Source organism: Cervus canadensis, chromosome 3 (genome assembly GCF_019320065.1).
Source record: "Cervus canadensis isolate Bull #8, Minnesota chromosome 3, ASM1932006v1, whole genome shotgun sequence".
Classification (NCBI taxonomy): domain Eukaryota; kingdom Metazoa; phylum Chordata; class Mammalia; order Artiodactyla; family Cervidae; genus Cervus; species Cervus canadensis.
In genome coordinates, this window is record NC_057388.1 from 11,200,700 (window position 1) to 11,219,602 (window position 18,903).

General features: G+C 38.4%; 1 protein-coding gene across 13 annotated transcripts in view; it reads left to right on the forward strand.

Moving 5' to 3' along the window:
- Nucleotides 1-18,903, forward strand: part of PPP1R9A (protein phosphatase 1 regulatory subunit 9A) — a 321,494-nt gene that overhangs the window by 160,223 nt on the left and 142,368 nt on the right. For all 13 annotated transcript variants that reach the window (XM_043462631.1, XM_043462642.1, XM_043462637.1 and 10 more), the window contains exon 3: nt 16,906-17,038. In XM_043462631.1, the coding sequence (XP_043318566.1) occupies nt 16,906-17,038 (133 nt within the window). The remainder of the gene's footprint in view (nt 1-16,905; nt 17,039-18,903) is intronic.

Genomic DNA, 18,903 nt, shown 5'->3' on the forward strand with positions numbered 1-18,903 from the left:
AAATACTGGAATGGTTTGCCATTTCCTTCTCCAGGGGATCTTCCTGACCTAGGGATGGAACACACATCTCTTGTGTCTGCTGCGTTGGCAAGCAGACTCTACCACTTGTGCTGCCTGGGAAGCCCCGTCTTAACGACATAATCTTGATGATACAGTCATTAAGAGTATGTTATTATGTCGTCTCTTCTGGAATAAGGCCTTGTAAATGATTATGCTAACTGGGTCTTATCACAGGTTTATTTGGCTAATGGATGACCACTGACGATCATCTCCAACTGTGCATACTTGAAGACTTCTTTGTTTTGAAATTGTTTTATTTTAAAGTTCTTTATGAATGAGGCTCCCTTTTGCTGTGTTTCATTTGTTCAACAATCCTGACTTAAGATACAGTCCATATATAGACCACTAGCAATGATAAAAACTGATTGCTTTTAAGACATTGTACACTGTTAACAGTAGATGATATTGACTGTGGTAAATATTTCACAAGATATACTTACAGCATACCATCATGTTGTTACAAAGATATAATTTCTATTTGTTAATCACACCTTGATACAGCTGAAAAACAAAACCCCAAACCAACAAGTAGTAAAAAGATGAGTAAAACTACTCCAGCCCTAGGGAGGTGAAATTTCATTTGAACAGAAAGTGTGATCACTGATAAATATAATATATAGCATGGGAGGAATTCTACAGGAGAGACCCACAAAAAAGTTGGAAGAAGTTTTGCAGACATATCACAAAATAGTCATAATTTTTGCATGATGGGGTGAATGAACAGAAGTAGTGCCAGATAATGGCTGGCAAGGTAGGCTGGAATCAGATCTTGGAGAATTTTGATGTCCTTCCAAATATGTGAACTGTATATTCCTTTGGGAGTGGAGAACCTTAGGAAGCTTTTTAGAACATCTTCCCCATTACACCCCTCAGGAAAGGAATGCTTGGTCATTATACAGAATTGAAAAGCACAGAAGAGGTGTGCAGAAGAAATGTAAAATCACCCACATAGTCACTCTCTCTGTTCCCCACCCCAGCCCCATCTCCTGTTTGTTGTCGTTAAGAATGGGAGATACTACACTTTTCTTTTGGGACTCACTAAGTTTGAGGTGTTACGGAGGCATTGTACTGGCCCAGAAGTGTAGACTCTCTGTGTAAGTCAGGCACTTGTGTGCGCTGGTTGTTGCATCTTCTTCTCTGCAGAGCAGTCACCTGTTTTTTTAACGAAGTACCACTTAGCTTTGTTGGCCTCTTTGTTTGTACAGACAGTTTCTGAGGTTGTGGAGACAATTGATTTAAGAAGCATAGTGGTTAACACAGTATTTACAAAGTCATCATTTCCATTACAAGATATATGAGGTCAGTTAGTGTGATTCAAGGGTCAGTGATCCCCAGCTTTGACCATTAATCCTATGGTAATGGAAGGATGGCAGCTTTCACCTCAAACACACCAAGAATTAATGTGATAGCACTGTCCTCCACGTGTTTTGACAAAGATTGCCCATTATCTTGTTCCCCTTGAAGCACTCCTGCCTGCTAGGCTTTGCCAGTAAATAAGACAAGAATGAGACAGATACCATTTGTAGATTTAGTGTTATGTTGACATTTTCAACAATGATCCAGGAATCAATTACATTTGACCATCGTTCTTGGAGAAGACTAAGTGGAAGGGATAGTTTGTTTATAAGAAAGCAGAGTCTTTCCTGCTTTGTGGGGTAACATGATAAATTTTAACGTTGGATCACAGCTGTGCTGAATGTAGTAACATTCCTGTTGCATCTAGTCTTAGGTTTACAAGCTCAGCCTTGTATGTAGCATCAGTGTGCTCATGTATATATGCATTCCCTAACAATTGGTTGTTTGTTCTTCTGTCTTGTTTGTCAGTTTTTTCCACCCTGTGATGTCTGGCCTCAGCTTGCAGAGTTTAAAAATGAAGCATATTTTACTCATGACCTTTACAGAAATTAAAATTTTCAATTGGCTCTGTAAGTCTCAGTTGATGGTAGAAATGCTTGCTAAAAGATTTTTTTTTTAACTTTATCAGCATTTGAACCTATTGGAGGTCTTGAAAATTTTGTGCAACTTTGTTTTTGTTATTTGACTTCTGGTAAAAGGTGATAAGGGGCTTCCCAGATGGCTCAGTGGTAAAGAATCTTCTTGCCAATATAGGAAACACAGGAGACATAGGTTTGATCCCTGGGTTCAGAAGATCCCCTGGAGAAGGAAATGACAACCTGCTCCATTATTCTTGCCTGGAAAATTCCATAGACAGAGGAGGCTGTCGGGCTACAGTCCATGTAGTCACAAAGAATTGGACATGACTGAGCATGCATGCAAAAGGTGATAAATCTCAAGTAGAGATTCTCTCCTCTAGAGATGGACACACTCCTACTGAAGTGCGAGATTTTAGATAGGTCTTTTATCTCATAGACATAATTTCTACATAATTTCGCCCTAGCAATTCAGCAAAGATAAATCTTTTATTGCCGTTGTCACTCACATGCCTCTGTTGTCTCAGCTGGCCTGGAAGAGGAGCTTCAGCTCCCAGGACCTTGGCTTACTCGTGGTCCTTCTGAGGCGGATGATGCCTCAGCTCTTTTTGCTTCCCAGTCCCTGTGTAAGGGCAGCATGCCCCCGTCCCTGCCTGTCTTCTGTTGTCCTGGGAATGGCTGGCCACACCAGCAGGGCCACCTTAGGCAAAACCTCTTAGTTCCTTGTGGGCTTAGGCTCTCCCCGAGTCCCCGCAAAGGAATGACAGCATAGGATCTCTAGAACTTTTAACTCATCCCCTCTTCCAGTTCTGCTCCCCTCTAGTCCTCTTCATAAACTCCCATTCTCTTTCAAGGTTCTTGTTGCTCAGTCAAGGTTACAGCACATGAATCTTATTCACACAATGAATCATGTATCACGAAGCTCTCCCTATATACTTTTTTCCATCTCTTCACCATTCATTCACCACTCCAGCTTTGGCTAGATGGAACTCCTTTGTCCATAATTCTGGTGTTCTTTCTCATTCCTACCTGGAACATAGTATTTGTTCACCCAGAATGCCTTTCACGTGCCTCCCCTGCCCCACTTATTATTGGCTAATGGTAAGGATAGCTGACTGAAATCTATGCTTTTAAGATCTCTCTGGAGATCCTTTCTTGCCTTCAGCTCTCCTCCCCTGTCTCTCAGGCAGGCTTAGATACACATACTCCTAAAAAATTATTGCTTAAGCAAGCTGTTTTTTTAGTCTCTATAGCATAACCATTTTACATCAAGACATGGTCCATACATGTGTGTATGTATGTGTTCAAATCAAATTGGAAGGTTTAAAGTATAATACATACCCTTAGTAAAATTGTAATGAACACTGATGTTTTCTGTTATATTTTTTCTGCTTAATTTTCTCAATGCTATTCATGACCCATTAGAATGATTTTACAACAAACCACTGCCCCCAAATAACTGTACTTTGTCCTGTGGTGAAGACTTGGAGTGTGGCATATTAGTCAGAGTCCCACCAGAGAAACAGTAGGAGATACATATTAAGAGGTTTATTTCAGGCAATTGGCTTACACAAATGTAAGTGTGCAAGGTTGAAATCTGTAGGGCAGGCCATCAAGATGGGACGGAGGGTGGAACTCTGCAACAGACGGAAGCTGCTGTCCAAAGGCAGAATTTCTACTTCCTTCAGGAAGCCTCAACTCTGCTCTTAAGGTCTTTCAACTGATTCAATGAGGCTTACCCCAATTTTCTAGGGTAATCTCCCTTACTTTTTTTTTTTGTGGCTCTACCAAGTAGCATGTGGGATCTCAGTTGCCAGACCAGGGATTGAACCTGTGTCCTCTTCATTGGAAGTGCAGTGTCTTAACCGCTGGACCCTCTTTTACTTAAAGTCAACTGATTTTGGACTTTAATCACATCTACAAAATACCTTACAGTGAACCTAGATTACTGCTTAATTAAATAACTGGAGGCTGTAGCCTAATCTAATCAAGTTGACATATCAAAAGACCATTACAGTAGGTATGAGGAGCTTGATCCTCAGCCCATTTTATTATTTGAAGAGTAGAAATCAATTTTAGTTCACCCACCTCTAGTATGCTTTACATCGCATTCCTTCTTCTGCTGTACTCAAGTTAACCTCACTGAGATCCTGACCCACTGGTTTGGCTGTCACTTGGTCGCATCCATGTTTTTACATTTTCTTCCATCACCCTGGACAGATGCACAAGTTTTGACAGTTTTACAGCACTATGCTGTGATCAGTTGCTTAGTCTTGGCTGACTCTTTGCGACTTCCTTGGTCTGTAGCCTGCCAGGCTCCTCTGTCCATCCGGATTCTCCAGGCAAGAATACTAGAGTGGGTTAGTTATGCCTTCCTCCAGGAGATCTTTCCAACCCAGGGATTGAACCCAGGTCTCCCACATTGCAGGTGGATTCTTTACCATCTGAGCCAGAAGGGGAAGGGCTCCTTCTGCTTTTAACCTGAACCATTACTTCTGATGATATTTTTGAAGAGATGATCAAGTTCCCTACAAGGCTCTTTCTTTTACTCTATTTCCAGGCAAAATTCTGGGTCTAGAGTACTTTCCAAGGTTGTTAAAACCTCAGAGGTTAGTGTTTAGTCCTCATGATACCCCCATAGCCCTCATATCAGAGGTGCAGTCACCCTTGGGACCTTGGCATGGGGGAGAGTAAACTTATATACACGAGTAACTCTTATACCTTGGAAAGTCTTTCTTTTCTCAGCCTCAGACCCTCTTTGGTGTGGTCCATGACTCCCTTTCTCCTCTGTAGCCTCACTGCCCCATACATGCTGTAGCACTCACCTCCATCTGTTTTTTTATTTAGATAATTCAAAATAACCTTCCTCCATGGGCCTTTAGCAGCACAGTGCGAGGTCTGGTAGTGAAAGAAGTGAATGCCAACCTCGAAGACAAGTGTGAGAACAGTCTGACTTACTGGCTCGGCCTGTTGCATCTGTACGGGAGCACTACCTTCTGTGAATGGGAGGTTGTTTCTCTAGGAGATCATCCAGCCCCCCCCCCGCCAGAAGTTGCCAAGTGGTGCTAATTAGTTCACTTTTCCTGTGATGAAGATACGTGTTCAGTGGGAACTGGACCACGGTCACCAGTTTATTTCATGCTGGCCACTGGTTGTCAGTTTGAAAAGCATATGTCTCTGATTTAAACCAAAAGTCTGGCTGAGCTGAAAAAGAACATTGCTAATTTCTCATGGATGTGTTTAAATGTTTATTACAATTTGAAAAATACCAAGAAAACATGAACATCTGTGGAACTGCCCAGTTTTCTGTTCAACTGTCTACCGGAAAAACTCACTTTTTTGGACAATTTGTCCAAGTTTAAAATAAGCTAAGTTTATATTTATTTATGATGGAATTTCTTTTTAATTACTCTAGTGGCATAAGCTGATTTTGTAAGGAGATATTAAGCTTATTTTTAAGATTTTTCAAGGACTTTAACTATATACATATTTGTAGATAAATATGCTAATTATAACTGAATTCTAGTTTGTCAAAAGGAAGAGATATAGGACTCTCTAATCTTTTTATTTCACTGATAATTTCTGTATTTGTGACCTTAATAAAACTCCACTCATTTTTAAATATTCTTTCATAAAAAGTTTTCTTTATTTAGCTTATCTTTCTACAGAGTCAACCATTGCTATTTTAAATTTGACGAATTTATATTCTCCATATTTCATTGTTGATTATCTAGAAGTATGAAGTGATTGGTGCCATTGATAATACAAAAATGTAGGTTTAATTTTATCTGGGTTTTGTGTACATTCCATGAATGTATCTGGGGATATAAAAATTTACAACACTGTAATGATATATAGAGAGGCACTATCTAGATATGATTATCTCAGTTAGATGTCAAGCTTTTGGAGCCAAAGAGTATTCTATTTTAAGGACTTTGTGATAGTTAATTTTATGTGTCAAGTTGTCTAGGCCATGGTGGCCAGATATTTTAGATCACATATTATTTTAGATGTTTTTGTGACACTGTTTTTGAACGAAGTAAACATCTCAATTAGTAGACTTTGAGTACAGTAAAGTAAATTGCCCTCTGTAATGTGGGTGGGACTCATACAACCAGTTGAAGGCTTTACAGTAAAAGACTGACTTCCCCTGAAGCAGAGAGAATCCTTTGGACCTCAACTCCCAGCAGCAGCTTTTCCCTGTGTCTCCAGCTGGCTACTCTGCAGATTTTGGATTTGTCAGTCTCTATAATGACATGAGCCAATTCCTTAAAGTAAATCTAGTTAATGTAAATACAAATATGAGGGCTTCTCTGATGGCTTAGGCAGTAAAGAATCTGCCTGCAATGTGGAAGACCCAGGTTCGATCCCTGGGTCGGGGAACATCTTATACACACACACCTCCTGTTGGTTGTGTTTCTCTGGAGAAACCTGATGAATATAAGCCTCTTTGTGTTGCCTTTTGATCAGCCTGTTCTTTACCTCTCATTATGTCAAGTATATTTGTTTTTTCACTTCCTGTTCTTTAGTTATTCATGAAACCACTAGGCTTGCAACTAGTGAAATACACCTTTTGTCCTTACAGACTTTATTAGTTATCCTCATATATGCCATGTATATTGTTCTCTGAGCTTTGAATTTCTCATGCAAAAAAATGAAAAGTAGATACTCTCCTTTTTTCTGCCTTATTTACTGGATCAGTTGGTACAAGAGTTAAAGACTACTTCTTTAGAGTTAAAGTTAAAGCTTTGTATTGTCTGTAATTTACTTTCAGTTATTAGAGCATACACATCACCGTATTTATGGGTATAGCTTTCTTTTAGGAGTCTTTACTTAGCACTCTAGGTATAACACTCATGGATCTTCACTCAAGAATTAGTATTTGAAAGAACCTAATTAGAAGTCTACACTCCAGAGATGCATACTTTAAATCTGCATAGGAAGGTTTATTAATGTTAGGAATGTTACAGATAATTGGTTAAATGAGTGATGTTGAAAATACGTGGATTGGTTTTAGAAACATTTTATGTAAATGGACTTTGATTCAAGCAAGCTAAGCTTTTGGAGTAGCATCTAACTCTCTTATTCATTTGGTCTTTTTTTCTGAACTGTAGGGTTTTGTTGACAGATCCAGTTAGGTTAGAGACATCCTACTGTGGAATATTGTCACAGTTGCTTTAAGCATGCCTCCATGCAGGTTACTTGTCAGAGTAACTGAAGGACCGAAATCTGAGACTGTACTGAGCATGCAAGATAGAGCCGCAGGTCTGTTTTTTCATCCTCCTGCTCATCAGTGTGTTTATATTCATCGGAAAACTCTCACCTATTTAGAATCTTTGGGGACTGCCAGTGCTTACCCCCAAATGCCTGATGATTTTCAAGTCCAGTTTGGCTTATGTCAGTTTGCACCAAGAACCTAATATACTTCCTGGCACACACTCGGCAATCTAGAAACTATAATTCTTAACATTGTAAATCAGTGTGGGAAGGAAAGGAAACTGAAGTTTTGTGTACATTGTTCTAAGGCTGTCAGGATCCTCCTTTCTGAGGACGGTTTATCACCAAATTTGTTTTTAAAAACTTTGAGGTGGACTGTCTTCTCTTAGTGTCAATTTATAGAGTCTCTTAAGCAGAGCCGCTAAAATCATGTGAAGGTGAGTTAGAGTTCTGCCGGGGAAGCTCGTGATAAGTGGGGCCCATTTGTGGAAGCATGTGAATGCTTGGCTAATCTCCACGAGCATGCTATGCCAAGCCATCATCTGAAATACAGCTTGCTAGAACCTGGAACATTTTCCATCTTTGATGTGTCAGGAGATGAAGCAGAACACAGACGACAGGCAGAACTGAAATCTTGTGGAAGCCTTGTGGGAGATTCCTTCCAGTCAATATTTACAGAAAATCCTGGATTCGTTTTGACCTGCATTGATTAAAGAAAATGTGTTGTAAGGAAGTAAAGGAAATCAGGTTTTTTTACCTTATTGTTGAAAAAATGTTGCTGTTGTTTTGAAAAAGTATTGGAGCTCCAATTACTGGAAATGTGAAAAAGAATGGTTCTAGTTGAAATCTTATAAGCTAATTTTAACTTTATTTATTTTTCATAACTTTGGATTGCAGGGTCAGAAATGTCGTTGCTAACTGTATTTGTAAACTTGTTATCCCTAAAAGCCTGCCTCTGCTGCAAAGCAAGGGATAAGGTCTTGTTTTGTTTCCTTTGATCAAGGAATAGAATCTCACTTGTTGGCTCTGCTACAAGAAGTGTTAAATTTAAACATCCTTTTGCTTTTCTCTGTGAAATAACACAGAAACAATGTAAAGGTGGCTGAACTAAATATGTGTATACCTCTTGCATGGTGCTGAATGTTAGGGCACGGGGTGCTATTGGCCTTTTAGTTTTTTGCATTTTTGCATTGCAGCAATATCATGATGGGGTTTTGATTATTATTTGCATAATTAACTATTCATATATATTTGTAGAGCAGTTATGGTAATATAAATAAAAATGATAGAACTATTGTAAGAATACTGAATGAGTCATGGCCATATTGATGAAAGGGAAAGTCTTACCTACGTCAATTTTCCTTTCATCTCTGAGGTTCTTCCTGGTCAAGGCAAAGCAAAGCCTGGCAAAGAACAAGCCATTGTGTAATGATATTGTATTGTTCTGGACACAGGTAGGGGTTTTGGCAGGCCAGGCTACATTGTAACACCAAATTATTCTAGTAGATTTTTGTTCCAAGGGCATTAAGCATCATAGTGGATGAAACATTCAAAACTTATTTGTAAATAAGAGTATGAGATGAGTGTAGGTATCTGGGGAAATATTGTTATCTCTGATTACCCTGGGAAAGCTTTCCCTCCCCTTACGTTGAACCCAGCATAATTATTTAGATTGTCTCATTTCATTTTCACAGCAACTTTATATGATAGGTATTATTATTATTATAGTAGCTATTTTGTAAATAATGAAACTGAGGCTTAGAGTGGTTTTACAGTTTGGCAAGAGCTACATGGCTAGGGAATTTAGGAGATCTTTAATTTTAGATTAAAGTCAGGGTCATACCAATTGAGAATATATTTAAACCTATATATATGGGCTTCCCTGGTATCTCAGCTGATAAAGAATCCGCCTGCAGCGCAGGAGACTCTGGTCCAATTCCTGGGTGGGGAAGATTCACTGGGGAAGGGATCGGCTACCCACTCCAGTATTCTTGGACTTCCGTGGTGGCTCAGCTGGTAAGGAATCTGCCTGCAGCGTAGGAGGCCTGGGTTCGTTCCCTGGGTTGGGAAGATGCCCTGGAGAAGGGAAGGGCTACCGACTCCAGTGTTCTGGCCTAGAGAACTCCATGGACTGTATTATAGTCCATGGGGTCACAAAGAGTCAGACATGACTGAGTGACTTTCACTCACTGTCTATGTATATATAGAGATAGAGAAGTGGATACATGTGGATATGGACATAGATATATCTGCCATGTGCCTATTTGGTAAGTAATATATGAGCCTTTGGCTAAGTAATTTCAGAGCCTCTCATGTCTGCAGAGATAGATCTTTCTTATCATTGCGTGAAATTACATCTTTGTAAATACTATAACATAGTAAGACATTTTCTCTATCTTTGAACATTTATATAATTTTCCATCTTGGGGAATTACAAATGGTTTTTTAATGAACTTCCTTGCACAGATATCTGTGCACACTTATAAATGTCTCTATAAATACTTACATGTAGCATTATTGGATCAAAGGCATTTACATTTACAATCTTGATAGCTAATTTCAAATTTTGACTTTTTTCCTGCTTTTTCAGGAGTGTTTTTCCTATATCCTCACAAACACTAGATGTTGCAGGCTTTTTAAAAAAGTCATACTATAGGTAAATATATTGCATTTCCTTCTTAATTTTTAAAAATAAAATTTTTAATGAAAGTGAGCATCTTTACATCATTTATTGAACAGTAGTGTTTCTTTTTTGAATTCTCAGTTTCCTTCCCTCTACTTGTAGTTTTTAAGTTGATAAAACATTTTTTATGTTACAAATGTTTATATTTCATCTTGATATTTGGCAATATATTCTCCTAATATTTGACCTGTTTTATAATTTCATTATGGTGTATATTGTTACCTAGAAGTTTTTAGCGTTAATTTTTAATCAAATAGTTTATTTTCTTTAGGCCTTTTAGGATCCGTGGCTTTTGGGGAAGATTCTCTCTTGCCTGTTAAAAACACTGTTGCGTGTTTTCTTTTAGCAGTTTGTTGTTCACACTAAGTCCTGTCCAACTTTCTACAACCCCATGGACTGCAGCACGCCAGGCCGCCGTGTCCTCCACTGTCGCCTGGGGTTTGCTCGACTTCATGTTCACTGAGCTGGTGATGCCATCCAACCATCTCATCCTCTGTCGTCCCCTTCTCCTCCCGCCTTCAATCTTTCCCAGCATTAGGGTCTTTTCCAGTGAGTTGGCTCTTCTCATCAGGTGGCCAAAGTATTGCAGCTTCAACTTCAGCATCAGTCCTTCCAAAGAATTTGATTTGATCTCCTTGCAGTCCAAGGGACCCTCAAGAGTCTTCTCCAGCACCACAATTCAAAAGCATCCATTCTTCAGTGCTCAACCTTTTTATGGTCCAACACTCACATCCATACATGACTACTGGAAAAACAATGGCTTTGACTAGATGAAACCTCTGTCAGCATAGTGATGTCTTTGCTTTTTAATACTCTGTCTAGGTTTGTCATAGTTTTCCTTCCATGAAGCAAGCATCTTTTAATTTCATGGTTGCAGTTACCATCTGCAGTGATCTTGGAGCTTAAGAAAAGAAAATCTGTCACTGTTTCCACTTTTTCCCCATCTATTTGCTGTGAAATGATGGGACCAAATGCTATGATCTTAGTTTTTTTAATGTTGAGTTTTAAGCCAGCTTTTTCACTCTCCTCTTTTACCCTCATTGAGAGGCTCTTTAGTTCCTCTTCTCTGCCGTTAGAATTGGTATCACCTGCATATCCGAAGCTGTTGATATTTCTCCCAGCAATCTTGATTTCAGCTTATGGCTCATCCAACCTGGCATTTCCCATGATGTGCTCTGCTTATAAATTAAATAAACAGAGTGACAATATAAAGCCGTGTCTTAGTCCTTTCCCAGTCTTGACCAGTGATTTGTTCCATGGAAGGTTCTAACTGTTGCTTCTTGCCCCTCATACAGGTTTCTCAGGAAACAGGCAAGGTGGTCTGATATTCCCATCTGTTTTACGGGTTATCCATGGTTTGTTATGATCCACGTAGTCAAAGACTTTCTCATAGTCGATGAAGCAGAAATGATTGTCTTTCTGGAATTCCTTTGCTTACTCTGTCATCCAGCGAATGCTGACAGTTTGTTCCCTGGTTCCTCTACGTTTTCTAAACCCAGCTTCTACAACTGGAAGTTCTTGCCACACGTACTGCTGAAGCCTAACTTGAAGGATTTTGAGTGTAACCTCACTAGCATGAGAAATGAATGTAATTGTTCGGTAGTTTGAACTTTTGCAGTTTAATAATTTATAACTTTTTTGTTCTTAGCCAATGTAAATTTTACTTTTGTTAATCATATGAAATAGGAATTTTTTTTCTCAGGAGGGTATCTCATTCTTTCCCTACTATTTTTTGAATAGATCTCCCAAACTCATTCGAATAGAAAAGTACAGGAGTGAAACGGAAACTACAAAAATAGATCTGTCTTTGGTCAAAGTATATTGCCTTAATAAATGAGGTTTCATTATATCTTCTGATATCTGATAAGGTCTGTTTCCATTCTTATTCTTTGTTTGCAAGCAGCTTGCTATTTTCCAGGAATAACGTTAGTGGAATTGCAATTTTGATTGCCCTGTATTCATAAATTAAATTGGGGCAAACAGACATTTACAGTAATTTAGGATCATAGATGATTTTACAATATTAAGGATTTTAATCCAAGAATATAGCATGGCGTTACACTTGCTCAGGGCTTTTTTAATTTTTCAGTTACGTTTTATAGATAAGGATATCCTTGCACAGTTATAATCACTAATTCTTGAATATTTTATAATTTCTGATCTTGTCTATTATATTTTCTAAAATTACTATGGATTTTCTGGTTAGTTTTCAAATTCTGTTTTCACTGAACTCTTTTTTCCCAAAGGCAAGACAACATTGTTTTATTTCTTTAAAACGACATTAGTATTTTCTATCTGTAGGTCTCACAATACATTTGAGGTTGTATGATAAATTATCACAGATATAATAGTTAGGGAACTACATTTCCAGAAACACACTTGCTTTTCTTGTAATTGTCCTCTTCATTTGTAGTAGCAATAGCCCAAGTTTGGCTTGTATAAGTTTAAGAGAATGATTTTTTTTACATGATTGAGGGAATGTAGAAATCACTGAACTCTTGTTAGTTCTAAAGTTTTCTGTTTAACCTCTTGGATTTTCCAGGTAAATAAAAGCTTAATTCGCAAATAATGAGTTCTGGCCTTTTTTTTTTTTCCATGTATTTATAAGGGTTTGCTTATGTGCCCACATAATATACCAGACAATGATTAAGCTGAGGATGAAAAGTATATTATATTATTTGTTCTCTACAGAATGAAATGGTGATATGGTCATCTGATTGATATATGCCTCAAACATTATTTAAAATATTATTTTCCAATCTGTAGTTATATAGTTAGTTTTCAGTTTGTTTTATTTAATTTTTGGATATCCCTAAATGAACTTTATAAACCAGCCTTATTGGGAAAGAATATTTGCTAGAAGGTGTGTCTCTATATACACACAGTTCAGTTCAGTTAAGTTGCTCTGTCGTGTCCAACTCTTTGGGACCCCATAAACCGCAGCACGCCAGGCCTCCCTGTCCATCACCAACTCCCGGAGTCCACCCAAACCCATGTCCGTTGAGTCGGTGATGCCATCCAACCATCTCATCCTGTCGTCCATCCTCATCTGTTGTCCCCTTCTCCTCCCGCCCTCAATCTTTCCCAGCATCAGGGTCTTTTCCAATGAGTCAGCTCTTCCCATCAGGTGGCCAAAGTATTGGAGTTTCAGCTTCAACATCTGTCCTTCCAATGAGCACCCAGGACTGATCTCCTCTAGGATGGACTGGTTGGATCTCCTTGCAGTCCAAGGGACTCTTGAGAGTCTTCTCCAACACCACAGTTCAAAAGCATCAATTCTTCAGCGCTCAGCTTTCTTTATAGTCCAACTCTCACATCCATACATGACCACTGGAAAAACCATAGCCTTGACTAGACAGAACTTTGTCGGCAAAGTAATGTCTCTGCTTTTTAATATGCTGTCTATGTTGGTCATAAATTTCCTTCCAAGGAGTAAGCATCTTTTAATTTCATGGCTGCAATCACAATCTGCAGTGATTTTGGAGCCCCCCAAAATAAAGTCAGCCACTGTTTCCACTGTTTCCCCATCTATTTGCCATGAAGTGATGGGACCAGATGCCATGATCATAGTATTCTGAATGTTGAGCGTTATGCCAACCTTTTCATTCTCCTCTTTCACTGAACATCAAGAGGCTCTTTAGTTCTTCTTCACTTTCTGCCATGAGGGTGGTGTCATCTGCATATCTGAGGTTACTGATATTTCTCCTGGCAATCTTGATTCCAGCTTGTGCTTCTTCCAGCCCAGCATTTCTCATGATGTACTCTGCATATAAGTTAAATAAGCAGGGTGACAATATACAGCCTTGACATACTCCTTTTCCTATTTGGAACCAGTCTGTTGTTCCATGTCCAGTTCTAACTGTTGCTTTCTCACCTGCATACAGGTTTCTCAAGAGGCAGGTCAGGTGGTCTGGTATTCCCATCTCTTAAAGAATTTTCCACAATTTATTGTGATCCACACAGTCACAGGTTTTGGCATAGTCAATAAAGCAGAAGTAGATGTTTTTCTGGAACTCTCTTTCTTTTCCGATGATCCAGCAGATGTTGGCAATTTGATCTCTGGTTCCTCTGCCTTTTCTAAAACGAGCTTGAACATCTGGAAGTTCATGGTTCACGTATTGCTGAAGCCTGGCTTGGAGAATTTTGAGCATTACTTTACTAGTGTGTGAGATGAGTCCAACTGTGTGTTAGTTTGAGCATTCTTTGGCATTGCCTTTGTTTGGGATTGGAATGAAAACTGACCTTTTCCAGTCCTGTGGCCACTGCTGAGTTTTCCAAATTTGCTGGCATATTGAGTGCAGCACTTTCGCAGCATCATCTTTTAGGATTTGAAATAGCTCAACTGGAATTCCATCACTTCCACTAGCTTTGTTCGTAGTGATGTTTTCTATGGCCCACTTGACTTCACATTCCAGGATGTCTGGCTCTAGGTGAGTGATCACACCATAGTGATTATCTGGGTCGTGAAGATCTTTTTTGTACAGTTTTCTGTGTATTCTTGCCACCTCTTCTTAATATCTTCTGCTTCTGGTAGGTCCATACCATTTCTGTCCTTTATCAAGCCCATCTTTGCATGAAATGTTCCCTTGGTGTCTTTAATTTTCTTGAGGAGATCTCTAGTCTTTCCCATTCTTTTGTTTTCCTCTACTTTTTTGCATTGATCGCTGAGGAATGCTTTCTTATCTCTCCTTGCTATTCTTTGGAGCTCTGCATTCAAATGGGAATATCTTTCCTTTTCTCCTTTGCTTTTCACTTCTCTTCTTTTCACAGTTATTTGTGAGGCCTCTCAGATAGCCATTTTGCTGTTTTGCATTTCTTTTTCTTGAGGATGGTCTTGAGCCCTGTCTCCTGTACAATATCATAAACCTCCGTCCATAGTTCATCAGGTACTCTGTCTATGAGATCTAGTCCCTTAAATCTTTTTCTCACTTCCACTGTATACACTCACATGTACACATATATAAAAATACGTATATGTTCTTTTATTCACAAATTAAATGCAGGAGTAAAGTTGAGTTATGTTTAGTATGATCATTTGAATCCTTATTTAGCAATCATATAATTGAACCTATTAGCAGAAGTAGAGTGGCAGACATTAATGGAATAATTTCCAGTCACCACTGCCAATAGTTTCCAGGACATGTATGTTCCAGATCCAATTACTTTTTTGTGTGTGTTATTAAAGTTTGTTTCTGTAGGCATGCTATTTTTTGATCCATTCAATTGTCCATGTTTTCCAAAAGATACAGATTTTTTCTAGTGTCTTATATTTGAAATATACATTTTACCTCTTCTACATTTGAATATATGAATCCTGGTTTATTCTTTAGGATTCAGCTCAGATAGTTCCCGTTCCATGGAATTCTTCCCTTTTTCTGAACCATAAAAAATTGCTTGGTACATTCCTTTGTTATATCAGTTATCACGTATATGGTAGTTGTTTATTTTTATTTGTGTCCCTACTAAACTGTGAGCTTCTTGAGATTATGCCTTCTTCTGTGTCTACCATAATGTCTGGCATAAAGCTGGTACTGTATAATTCTTTGATGCATGAATATATATGAATTAATGATTACCAAAACATATAAGTGAAAGATCAAAAAGGCTGTCTAAGAGAAAGTCATAAACCTGACATTTTACAAAAAAACACTAGAAGGTTCTATGGAAGGGGCATAGGAAGCATATTTTGTGAAAAGATTAATCTAAAAGATACAAACCCCCTAGTCTGGATGTGTTCCCTTTGATGCAGAAATGTTTATTGTGGTGGAGAAATGTGGCAGAGACCAACTCTGAATGGCACATAGCTATGAAAACATGTTGGAAGTCAGGAACAAAAAATAAATGACACGATTTTGAGAAATATGTAGAATTAGGAACCACACTCCATCTGTTTCTATGTATCCAATATGTATTTCTGGTTTATAGATTACCATATATAGCATGTAAGAGCTGCCAGTTTTCCAGTAATATGAATGTAAAGCACATCTGGACTAGCAGGGCCAGCTTTATAGACAATAGACTTGATTTCTTCCATCTCTGACCTTCAGTCCTGCTTTCTACATTTATTATCACTTTTTATGTATATTTTTAAAAAAACTGCTCACTCTGAGATTTTTAATTTTGGAGGACATGACAGAGTTTTGTCAGGCACTGCTTGAATACTTCATAACTGTTGAATTTAATTGAACAGTTTTTATCATGCAAATTAATTTGGTTTGATGAATTATATATTTTTTTCTTTTAAACACTCTTCAGTGTATTAAGTGAGGGACTGTATACCAACTTCCAGTTGCTTTTAAAATAAATCAGATACTTCAGCAGAAATAAGGACAGTAAGTTTCTTATGGCTGCATTGGAAGACCACATATAATGATCTTTTGAATGACTTAGGTCAGGAAGAAAGACCTACCAGTATTCTATTTGTTTTGCATATCTTGAGCAATATTTTGAGTCATTTAATTAAAATGTTCAGTGAGAATTTAATTTATATATGCATGCAAGTAAAATGAGAGATGACAAATGAGAGCTAACACAGCCTGGTACAGTATAGAATATAAGTCAGTTTCAGTGATTCTGTGTTTCAAATATAATTCTAGTTCCAGCACACTACAACACCAGGGCTTTTACAGGTCATAGCATGAAATGGATTCAGTGTGGGTGTTTGCTCTAGTAGCATGCTCTAGATGCTTTACCTTAGTTTTATTGCAGTTAATATGGTATACCCTGATTCTGTAAAAGGTGATAAATATTGATAACCATATAATGATTAGCTGTTGGCTACTGTTGTCTCTCAAATTATAAAAAGTGGTACATTTTTTAAAATTAGTGAGTTACTTTTATTCTGATTCAGTTTTCCTTTTCCTAACATCTCTATTGATTTGATGACAAAACAGTTGTTTAGAAGAAATTCTTCATAGAAAATTTTTAACTTATGTAGTTTTGGATACTTAGATTTTTAAATTAAGAAAGCTGTCTTTTCTGGATTTTCATCTTATTTCTGACATCTTACTACAGGTCTTCAGCACATACTCCAACGAAGACTATGACAGGAGGAATGATGAAGTTGACCCCGTAGCTGCTTCGGCTGAGTATGAACTTGAAAAACGTGTAGAAAAGCTGGAACTTTTCCCAGTGGAACTAGAAAAAGGTATATGAGCTCTGCAATGTTAATGTTATGCTGGTATTTTAATAGTCTAGAAATGACTTTATTTTCCCTAAGTATAGCCTTTTTTTCCCCTAAGGATTGGAGAAAGTTTTCATTCTCATGGAGGGTTTTATTTTTTAAATTTCAAAAACAGTTTATATGAATTCTGTATAGATGGTATATTGAAAGACTCCTCCCTTACCATCCCCCCTGAAACTCATCTACTTTAGTTGGCTGGATTTTTGACTAGGAGTAGGGAAGTATGAATGAGGTCTGATTTTTTTTGTATTCCTGCAAACCATGGGTGCATATGAAGAGTCCAGGGAGAGCTGCTGTAAGTGAGAGCTTGTGCTAGGCGGTTGTTTGGGGTTTTTTGGTGGAGGGAGAGTGGCCATGGTTAGATGCTGAATGTAGCAGATATGGGAGTACTGAACCTTTAGGAAAGAATGGATTTTGGAATGAAGGCAGTGGCGTCCTCGTCATCTCTGAGGGGAGAAATCTAAAGGAAAGTAGGGAGGACAATACAGGGGCTTTCTCCTGATTCCTCCCAGGAACCGCAGCCTGCCTGCTGAGTAGCTGAGGACCTATGGGTCCAGAACCTGCTGTGTTTATCTTCACAAGTCATCACCTGGGAACTGACCTAAGACCTAGTGAACAGAAAAACAGCACATCTCAGAGAGCTTTGGAAAAAAGCAGAACAAACAGATGACAAACAACAAAAAAGAAATAAATGAAAATAAAGATATTCAAGGCATGGCTTTAAAATGACATCTTAAGCAAATTAACAAAACAACAAAAATATTTATTTTAAAATTTAAAATTTCAGTAGAGGCGTTAAAGAGGAAAGGACAGTTATTGTCGAGACTCAAAGAGGCGTTGAAGAGGAAAGGATGGTTTTTGCCGAGACTCAAATTGGTGATGTAACTGATTAAGCATAAGAAATGTCCCAAAGTAATTTTCAAATGACAGAGCAAAAAATAAAAAAAAACCATGAGAGAGACCAAATATAAAAATTGTAATAGAAGGAGAAAAGACAGTACAGGATAAGATACGTATTGCACAAAATAGAAGAAATTGACAGCTCAAAAATATCTGCACCTCATATTTGAAAGGTCTTAGCCAATTTGTTCCAAGTGAGAGGACTTAAAAAATTCCCATACTCAGACATAGCTTGGGAAAATTCTAATCACAAACATAAAGTAAAAATCTTATAAAATACCAGGCCAAAATCAAAGCAAACAAAGAAGCAAATGTGCTTATGGAGGTAAAATTATTAGAGCAGCATCAGGCAACACTGGGAGTAGGGGGGCATAGGGATCATTGCACATACCAGTGAGAATAAAAAGGAAGATGATTCAAGACCCCTGTATCCATCCCAGAGAGAATTTGCCTATCCTGATGAAAGAAAGAAATTTGCTAGTATTTAAATATTTAAAGCTGGACTGTGAAGAAAGCTGAACACCGAAAAATTGATGCTTTTGAATTGTGGTATTGGCAAAGACTCTTGAGAGTTCCTTGGACTGCAAGGAGATCCAACCAGTCTATCCTAAAGGAGATCAGTCCTGGGTGTTCATTGGGAGAACTGATGCTGAAGCTGAAACTCCAATACTTTGGCCCCCTCATGCAAAGAGTTGACTCATTGGAAAAGACCCTAATGCTGGGAGGGATTGGGGGCAGGAGGAGAAGGGGACGACAGAGGATGAGATGGCTGGATGGCATCACCTACTTGATGGGCATGAGTTTGAGTAAACTCCGGGAGTTGGTGATGGACAGGGAGGCCTGGCGTGCTGAGGTTCATGGGGTCGCAAAGAGTCTGATTCATGGGGTCACACGACTGAGCGACTGAACTGAAGTGACTGAAAAATTTA